The following is a 10000-nucleotide window of genomic DNA, read 5'->3' as shown; positions in this document are numbered from 1 at the left end:
GTCAGCGACCTAGGTTAGATGGCTGCCCTGGACCTAGGCAAGATGGATGTCCCCCGAGCGAGCAGTGACGAGAACAGGAGTTTTTTCACGTTTTATGCAAGATACGTCCGTCATTTTTCTTGAATTTCATTCATTGAATAAATTCAAGTAAATCAATTTTGTTTAGCGTTTTATCTGTTCATCCTTTCTCTATTTTGAAATATGTATCGGCCCAATTTGTGACGTCACCCGCCGACGCAATGGCGCCATCTTGATAGGACGTCACCGCGTCGCAGCGCCGTCAATTTGGAGTTAATTTTGCATGTCGTGTTTAATGCGCATATAAGCCATACCCTCGATTCAGTCATTTTTTGTCACACAAAAGTGGCTTATATGCGCGTAAATACAGGATATCTCATAAGTGGGTTTGTAAATTATGATGACACTGCGAACAATTGAGTCAATGTGCTCACCTGGATTTAGACGGGGTGATAGGTGATTGTCTGTGATGATCAGATTTAAGGATCCGGTTATAATCGGACCACTAAATGGACACAAACACAGAGGGTGTGCATTTGATATTGAGGATCCTGTATAATTCAGAAATGTTTTTTACCATGTGAGCAGGATCGGTGGTGCCTAAATGGACCCCTTTTTGACACAAAGGCCTCAGCAGATTGATACCTGCAAACAGAATCAGATTCAATATCCCGGTCAAACAGTTTTGAGATAAACAATAAATTGTCTGTAAAACTGTACACAGTAAATTGTAAATCATATTTTTTTTATGTAACCAGCTATGTACACCATCCACAGAGGATACGACAGCGCTTTTGTTTTAAAAACTGTTCAAGAAAGAACTGTTTGTAAATTTGACAAAACAGACCTAAATGTCCATCGGATTGATGTTACTTATTGGTATGTTTTGTATAGTTTCTTTAATATTTTCATATTTGATCAATTAGTTAAAAAACGGATAATTTCATAGCTTAATTACATTAGAATTCATTAGTATAAAAGTAAAGACAAGTGAGAAACATTTTTTGAAATAATTTGAATTGTGGACATAAAATTAGTCGTGACCTATTTGTTGAGGTGTGGCCCAGGTTTCTCCAGTCAGATGAAATCTCGTTCTGATAGCGTCGGTTTTAGACCATACAACGTGATTTGTATTATGATCGTTATTAAATAGGTTAAATATAACTTCAGTTCAAGACTGTACTTGAATCTCGTTTAAACAAGTGTATTGAATACGTTGGTAATATAAACCTATATTTGTCAAAAAACTTGCTAAGCTGGCTAGCATCACATGGTCCTAGAGAAGAAAGTCGCTTGCAACTAGACGGAGCGTATCCCAAGGTGGTCGGATGCTCAAAAACGGAGATGATGGGGAGTAGGAGAACAGGTAATCCACTAATTCTACGAGACAAGGTAAGGAGAAATCTTCATATTGTGTATGGTAGGCAATAGACCAAAATAACTTGTTCAAACCAAACTTGATATAACAAACTTAATGAAAAGAGCAAAAACCGAATTTGCCGCTCCCGCTCGGCGCTCTCCCCCGGGCCCTCTCGCCCGCGCCCCCCGGGCCCTCTCGCCCGGGCCCTCTCGCCCGGGCCCTCTCGCCCGGGCGCTCCCCCCGGGCCCTCTCGCCCGGGCGCTCCCCCCGGGCCCTCTCGCCCGGGCGCTCCCCCCGGGCCCTCTCGCCCGGGCGCTCCCCCCGGGCCCTCTCACCCGGGCGCTCCCCCCGGGCCCTCTCGCCCGGGCCCTCTCGCCCGCTCCCCCTCGGCGCTCACGCCCGCTCCCCCTCGGCGCTCACGCCCGCTCCCCCTCGGCGCTCACACCCGCTCCCCTTCGGCGCTCACGCCCGCTCTCCCTCGGCGCTCACGCTCGCTCCCCCTCAGCCCTCTCGCTCAGTTCCGCTCTCGCTCGAGTAAAGTTATTTATTCACTAATGCACAAAAGATCGATGTTCCAAATGTGAATAAAAAAGATGTGTTAATTATTGTGATAATTGTTAGACTGAAAATGTTTTATTTTATTTTGCTCATCATGATAATTTTGTCATATAGCGCAGACCTAACCAGGAATTGTAGGTCCACTGCTACTGCTACTATAGTGTCTAGGTTGATGTTGATATGTGCAGTGATGGAGGGCGTACTAATGAAATAAAGAATACTTTTAGGTTTCAAGTTATTGATCCATGTTTTTGTTTGAGTTTTATGCATCCTTTCAGATGTTTTTTTTCCATATTTAGAAGGCTGCATTTAAGCAGGTTTGGACTAAGGCTGGGCTACACTAAAAACTGAGAAAATGTTATAATGAAAGCCATATGTTGTTTGAACATAAAACAAAAACATTTAACATAGTGCTCAATGGGGTTTCAGATAATAATAAGTGTAAATGAACTTTCCTTTCTATTTTCATTTGTTTTTTTTTCTTAAGTGTTCTTAAAAATTGCAATAATCATGCTTAGTTTAGTATAAATTAATCGAAATGTGACTTGCAAATTGTGATACGAATCATATCGCCAGTTTTGACCCGAATACACACCGCCACTATACAGTAGGTTATGACATTCTGAGCATTTTCTGTCCTGTTATGAGCGTTTATGATGGCAACATCATGACTGTAAACTATTACTTCCGGTAAGAATCTGAGTACAGATTTGATTCCATCACACCTTCCACCATTGACTGTGATAGAAGAATATATTGCAAACCTTTAGTCCTATTGTTCCAGTACTTTTGCTCCCACTGGTCCAACACAATGCTGAGGTACCTCGGACACTCAAAGAATCTGAGGTATCTAGATGAGGACGGCGATGGGAAAATACGCTCAAATCCTCCACAGCGACTCAACTCATCTTCGCTATCGGCAAGCACACGGACATCGTTGGGAGTCAAAATATCCAACACTGTTGCCAGTGTGGCCTAAAAGCAGAAATGCAATTTGAATACTGTCTCATACGACATACATACAGACCATCAAGGTTCTAAAAAGTTTCAACAAAAACATTTTGTCTGAAAATACGAATGGAATTTGATAATAACTAAACGATAAATCTAAATTCAAATTCATCATGTATTTTATTTTGAATTTGCCGTGATACAGTTGCTCTCAAGACACACCGCTTGCCTTCTATTAGCTTAAAAGGGACTGCATCTCCATCATGCCGAGGGTAGCGCATTGTAGACAGACATGAGAGCTGAACCCTGCAGAGTGGTGGCCACTGTGTGCGACAAAGGGCAACGATGTGAATCTGACCCGAAGATGGCAAGAAGTAAATAGATGGGTAGCGGCATCTTTTCCAGCATGGGCGCGACTGTCTGATCACAAGTCCCTTTTCCGGACACTTTTTCATCCTTTTTCTGGCTTTGAGTTCCTGATTGATCTCACACATTTATGGAGTTTTTCTTATTGTGAGTAATGTAGCTTTATTTTTGGGCTTCATCAAGGGCTCCAAGGGCCGAGTGAAAAGAAGAAGCGTGTTATTATCAAATAGTTTGAGTCTTGCTATCCCCCACCTAGTTGATGTATGTCTTCCTCATTTTAGAAAAATTAAGAAATTTCGCCAAACGCAATCATCGTTGGATGGATATTTCAACAAATGTCACATAATGTTTGCCTCCACTTGCGCCCTCAGCTACACACTTTCGCATTCACACCAATTAATTGAATATGTAATTGCATGTCATATGAATTTTACTATCTTAATAATTTTAAAAAATGTGTTTTCCAGATATTTCATACAAAATAGGTATACTTTTAATATTTTTAAAATGTTTCGGGTGTAGTATCGGTGACATGAAAACGATTGGGAAGAATTAGATCTATTACCGTACAGTGGTACCTCAACATACGAGCAGCTCTACCTACGAGATGCTCGAGACACGAGGAAAATTTAGATCAAATAATTCGCCCTAGATACAAGAAAAATTTAGATGCGAGAAAGCCAGGTGTAGTCTTTTTTTGTCACATCTCTTGTGTATAACAGATATCTACGAGCACTGAACGATTTCTTCAAACAAGTTTCCCACACACATGGACCAGAAAACGCACAACACGCATGCGTGGGCAAAAAGAGGGCTTTATGAAGTATACTCGTGCACACAACACTGATAGCCAATGGCACCCTTTCTCAGAATAAAAGCAGCTGTTGCATTTCCTGTTTTTCCTTCCTTAGCCTGTTAGCTCCCGCAATCGCTCATTCAAGACTACTTGTCGTTGTCAAGTGGTCGTGCGTTATCCTATTGTGAGGACATTTGTGTGCATCATTTTCGAAATATTTTGAAGGAAATACGACAGCAAACAGCACATCGATGGGGAACGTGAGGGTGGAGGCGTGGCAAACAGCTAACCCGCAGAACAAAGGTAAAAAAAAAAAAAGCTTAAAACTAAATTTGAGTTCAGTTTTGTGTAAAGTTACATTAAACATATGTTTGTGTGTGTCTGTATATATGAATCCAAGTTAATTTCAATTTGTTTGTTCGGTTAGGAGTGTGTTGCCGTGTATAAAGGCCCCCAATACCGCCCCACTGCCTGCTTCTATCTGTATGTCCATCTGTGTATCCTCCGCATCTAATTTTATAGTTCTATTAAACACATTTTGGTTCTATTAAACCACTCGTTATGTGTTACATGTCAATATATGGCGAATTAGAACAAGTAAAAGTGTTTTTCCAATCCAATATCCTGTTTTTGGTGTTTTTTCAGAGGGTTGGAACAAATTAATTTGTTTTAGTTCATTTCAATGGGAAACGTTCACTCGAGTTACGAGAAGCTCGACATACAAGCTCAGTCTGTTTAAAAGCATATAATTACCACCATTTAAAAGCATATAAGCTGTCCCTGCATACAAACCGCACCCTTAAAAGCGCCTTGAATTTTACTATTAAAGTAAAATTATGTTTTATTTCAAAATCAAGGCTGCTCGTGTCTGGCCATTCAGAGCACATTTAACTAGGTTTAGACGGCAGCCTAGGTAAGATGGCCATGACCCGATCAAGCAGTGACGGGAACGTGGGTTTTTTAAGGTTTTATGCAAGATACACATGTTTTTTCTTGAATTACATTCATAGACGTCAACATAAATTTTGCTTAGCGTTTCATTTGTTTATTTTTCTCTATTTTGAAATAAATGACGTATCGGCTGCGTTGTCTTGCGTCATGACATCAATGCGCCATTGTGTCATGACGTCATTGTGTTATGGCGTCGTCAACATGCAGTTTCGTGTATGTCGTCTTTTGATGCGCATATCAGCTGTGCCCTCGATTCAGTCATTTTTTTTGTCCGAAAAAAGCAGCTTGTATGTGAGTAAATACATTAAATGTAAAATGCCTCTTGACTTACAAAAAAATCAAAATTACTTTAATACTTCTGGAACAAATCAATTTCAGAAACTGAGATTACACTGGATATCAAAACCATATTCTACCAATCTCATTTCTGCTATTAGATATCCCTTCACAGAACAACATTAAATCTTATAGGTTGAGAAAGACTTCAGTAGAGCAACAAATTTGAATTTTCCAGAAATAATGATTTCCTTTAGCAGATACTGTATAATAGGTTAATATAACTTTTGACCATTTAAATTTGATTGGAAATCATTGCTTATGTGGCAGTATTTGACTGCTGAGGAAGGACATGTACCCCAATATATCAAGCCAAGTCAGATAGAATTGATCTCAGTGAGTCCAAATGAAATATGAAGAACAGATATTTCCATGTCTAAAGTATCTTTAAGGAAGATCAACAATTATCCATGGTAAAATAATTCTTGCCATGCGTATAGTATGTATGAAAGTAAGGATTTCTGCATATTTTATATAGTTGAGGCCATAGGTAAACAGAGCATGATATGAAACAATAAATATGTCCATTTGGGGATTGCGACAATGTATTTGACTTTGACTCCCATACTTGTCAATCATCTTCGTCTATGAATTTTAACATCTATTCTTGACCTGGCGCTTCTGAAAAGATGTTACACCAAGTTACACCAGTTTTGTCATCAAAATAGAGCCAGTATTTCAGTGGAATATTGTCTGAAGCTTGTGGAAGGTTACTCAAAGCCAACATCCAGAGAGAAATGGCTTCTTTACTGCCCTTCTTGATGCGCCAAATAATGCAGTAAATGGGAAATGTTACTCGATACTATAAAATTAAAACCTTCGACCTACGAGAAAATATTAAATTCTCTAAGAAAACTCTATTGAGATATTTATCAAAAATAAATCATTTTAGTAACCTGAAACAGGAAAGGTTTACTCTTATTTGACATTTTTTTGCTTTGTGTATGTAAACATCTGGCTTCAACTGAGTGGAGCATATAGTATGTATGAAATATGTCTCAGCAAATTGTATAACACTTAAAGTTGTAAGAATTACAAATGGCTGAATTGGGAGGAGTTACTTTTTATTAATGTAACTCTATGTATTGATAAGTGTGTACCTTGTCTGCATAGCGCTGTTTAAGGTAAAAGGCCCGTTTGACCTTTTCGTCGACTGAAACCTCAACATTAGTCATCTCCTTGTTCACATAAGACAGACTGGACACATACATGCAAAGGACAAAAATGTCAGTAGGCAGTTTCATATCACTGGCGCAAAACCTTTCCTTCTCATAACCTGCAGTTAGAGCTGAAGGTGCTTCCCCCCAAGGCGACTGCATCCTCTTGCTGAGGAATACGGAACCCCGCCATATTCATGAGGTCTCGGACCATTTGGCCCTTGACTGAAACATCCAGCGCTGTGTTGGAATGGAGGCTGTATAATTGGAACAAAAAATGTAAAACCCAGAAGCTATTTGGGGGGGATTGCTGAAGAGACAAAATCAAGGTGAAATGTAAATTAAGTTTTTACAGTGAATAATAATTATTACCGGTGTTACCTGGGTGAAATGTTAACCTCGAGAATCCAAGGTTTTAGGTTTTCATCCAGCATTATATCAAAGCCAAACAGCTCGTGGCAGCTATATGGTGAGCGCAAATGCATCTTAAGCAGGGAGTTCACGTATGGTTCTGATCTGATTGGAAAAACGTGAGAAAAACATGAAATGTGCTTCAAAAAACATGGTAGTAATTATCTTCAAAGTAAACCGGAAAAATTGTCTTACGCAATTATTGTTTTGATGACAATATCTTTAATTTTCTCCCAAATCAAGATTGTGTCTACACCTCTGCATCCAAGATACTTCCACAATGCCTTTAGAGTCCTGAAAACAAAGAGGTACAATTCACGGTGTTTCCCCTTTACTCTAGGGTGCCTACACTTTTTGCATCAAAAAGTCTTGCACTACTTTTCATAGAGGCAACCTTCTGCACTGTTTTGCAGGACAGCGACAGGGCCCGGCTCTTATCTATGAGGATAGGCCTGGGTGATATAGACAAAAATGTTTTCATGATAAAAAATAGATTTATCAGTTGATATCAATAATGATCACGTAATTTTTCTTTCAATTTTAAAACTTCTGTGAATATGTAAAAATAAAACGGTTTCGTTAACCAACTGTCCACAAACTGTTACACTTGGTCCCCATCTCTCTTCTTCCATTACACTGAGCATTGGCTCCCGTCAATGTTGTGTTCTGAGTCCTCTTCAATACTCTTTGTACACATGCGGCTGTAAACCGACTCACCACTAACACCATCATCAAATTTGTCGATGACACCACCGTGGTCGGACTCCTCTCAGGGGTGCCTTCAGAGAGGAGGTCAAGAAACTGCCTTTGTGGTGTTTGGTGAACAATCTCACACTTAACACCACGAAAACTCAAGAAATTATCCTGGACTTTCGCAAACGCAACACAGATCTGGCCCCAGTCCTCATAAATGGAGAAGGCGTAGACAGGGTCCAATCCTTCAAATTTCCGGGGGTCCACGTCACGGACAAGCTTTCTTGGTCTACCAACACTGGCGAAGAAGGCCCAGAAGTGACTCCATTTCCTGAGGGTGCTCAGGAGGAACAACTTGGACACTAAGCTTCTGGTAATCTTCTATAGAGCCACTTTGGAGAGCATCCCAGAAAATCATCGGCTGCGCTCTACCCTCACTGGTTGACATTGCCAGCCCTCGCTATCTCAGCAGAGCCGGGAACATTGCTTGGAACTCAAACCACCCTGGTCACAACCTGTTCCAGCTGCTGCCTTCTGGCAGACACTACAGGTCCCACGAAACATGGACAAATAGATTTCGGGACAGTTTTTACCCCTCAGAAAAAAAACCACAAAGAAGTGAATCCGTGAAAGTTGAAGCCGTGATATTCGGGGGAAATCTGTATGTCGTCTAGCTTACGTGAGTCTGTTGGCTCCACTCACTCTGATGGCCCTGATGATCGATAAAGAGCCAGAAAAGAGTGTTAAGAACAATAAATTTTAAAAAATCATTCATTTTTCAATGTAGAATTGGGTTGGGCATATTACGTCTTGTTCAAGCCCAGAAAAAATTGAGATAAGGAAATGCATTTACTTTTGGGGGTATTTGGTGACTTGATCTTTTTCATATCTCAAGTCACTCATTTGCACACAAAAACATGTGTAACCTGAAAATTCCGCTACCAGAAGCATTTGTATGTATATGTGAAAACGTGAAGACAATATACGCGGTTGAAACTGAAATAAATCATTCCTGTTTTGTTAACCACCCAGACTACGGTTGTCCAAAATGTCAGTTATAATAGTGTTTAAAATAAAAGCAGTACAATTTGACAAACTAGATTAATCCCCATTTTCAGGACAGTGGATTATCTCTTTAGCCACAGTGGACTGCTATTATTTTGAACACTACTGTACATTGATATCACATCAGGAATAGTTGTGACTTCAATTCTAAGACGATTTATTTTTACCATTTGTGTCCTTGGCAGGCTTTGTCATCGCTGTTGGCCTGGTATTCAGAATTTTTCTTGTTGACACTGTAGTTTGTCAGATGCATGAACTTGTTGCTCAGGGTTTTCATGGAGGGTGAATACCTTGAGTGCATAAATATCCATCCATTGCCTCATTATTGGACATAGTAGGTCAAACGTACTGTATGTGGGAAATGGTTGGTGAACACTAACTTGCAGCTTGCGAAGCGGACCAGTCCATCGGAGTAGATGTATATTCTGAGAGGGTCATAGCATGTCACATAGACATAGATCCGCAGGTCAAACTTGTTGCCACTGATCAGGTAGGGCTTGTGGAGATATCTGTCAAAATGATCCATGATAACGATAAAAATAAACATGGTGGTACCTCTAAGGACAAATGTCTTTAGATTTGAAAGAAATTCCAAATTACACATGCATACAAATATACAAACACAAATAAAGGCTAAATAAAGTACAACCAAACTCAGTTTTGCTTTTTTGCCTTTTTAAAAGTGTTTTTAACGGGAGTCTGTATGTTTAAACTGGTGTAAGCTTTGTGTTTTTGCTGCTTTTCTGTCATAATGATTTGATGATTCTTAATGATTCCATTTACTTTGATTTGCTTTGTACTTTGTGCTTTTGCTTTATTTATTCTGCGGCCTTTGCGAACGGACTGTTCTCTCTGTCTCTATCTGATAGATAGATATATGTGTGCGTGTGCGCGCGCACACACGCACGCACCAATCCATCCGATATCTCTATCTCTATACATATATATATATATATATATATATATATATATATATATATATATATATATATATATATATATATATATATATATATATATATATATATATATATATATATATATATATATATATATATATATATATATATATATATATATATATATATATATATATATATATATATATATATATATATATATATATATATATATATACATATATATATATACATATATATCTATACATATATATATATATATATATATACATATACATATATATATATACATATATATATATACATATATCTATATATATACATATATATATATATACATATATATATATACATATATATATATACATATATCTATATCTATATCTATATCTATATCTATGTCTATGTCTATGTCTAT

General features: G+C 38.7%; 1 protein-coding gene across 9 annotated transcripts in view; it reads right to left on the bottom strand.

The window, feature by feature from the left end:
- ttll4 (tubulin tyrosine ligase-like family, member 4) overlaps positions 1 to 10000 on the bottom strand; it is a 49647-nt gene that overhangs the window by 2206 nt on the left and 37441 nt on the right. For 6 of the 9 annotated variants that reach the window (XM_077728759.1, XM_077728763.1, XM_077728764.1 and 3 more), the window contains 9 exons: positions 9043 to 9171; positions 8830 to 8952; positions 7100 to 7198; positions 6875 to 7009; positions 6613 to 6750; positions 6437 to 6533; positions 2701 to 2911; positions 596 to 663; positions 453 to 523 (listed from right to left, as the gene is read on the bottom strand). In XM_077728759.1, the coding sequence (XP_077584885.1) occupies positions 453 to 523; positions 596 to 663; positions 2701 to 2911; positions 6437 to 6533; positions 6613 to 6750; positions 6875 to 7009; positions 7100 to 7198; positions 8830 to 8952; positions 9043 to 9171 (1071 nt within the window). The remainder of the gene's footprint in view (positions 1 to 452; positions 524 to 595; positions 664 to 2700; positions 2912 to 6436; positions 6534 to 6612; positions 6751 to 6874; positions 7010 to 7099; positions 7199 to 8829; positions 8953 to 9042; positions 9172 to 10000) is intronic. The other 3 variants (XM_077728762.1, XR_013327937.1, XR_013327936.1) reach the window with 3 other exon arrangements.

Source organism: Stigmatopora nigra, chromosome 11 (genome assembly GCF_051989575.1).
Source record: "Stigmatopora nigra isolate UIUO_SnigA chromosome 11, RoL_Snig_1.1, whole genome shotgun sequence".
Lineage (NCBI taxonomy): Eukaryota > Metazoa > Chordata > Actinopteri > Syngnathiformes > Syngnathidae > Stigmatopora > Stigmatopora nigra.
The sequence above is the reverse complement of the archived record's forward strand: the minus strand, read 5'-3'. Positions and strand labels throughout refer to the sequence as shown.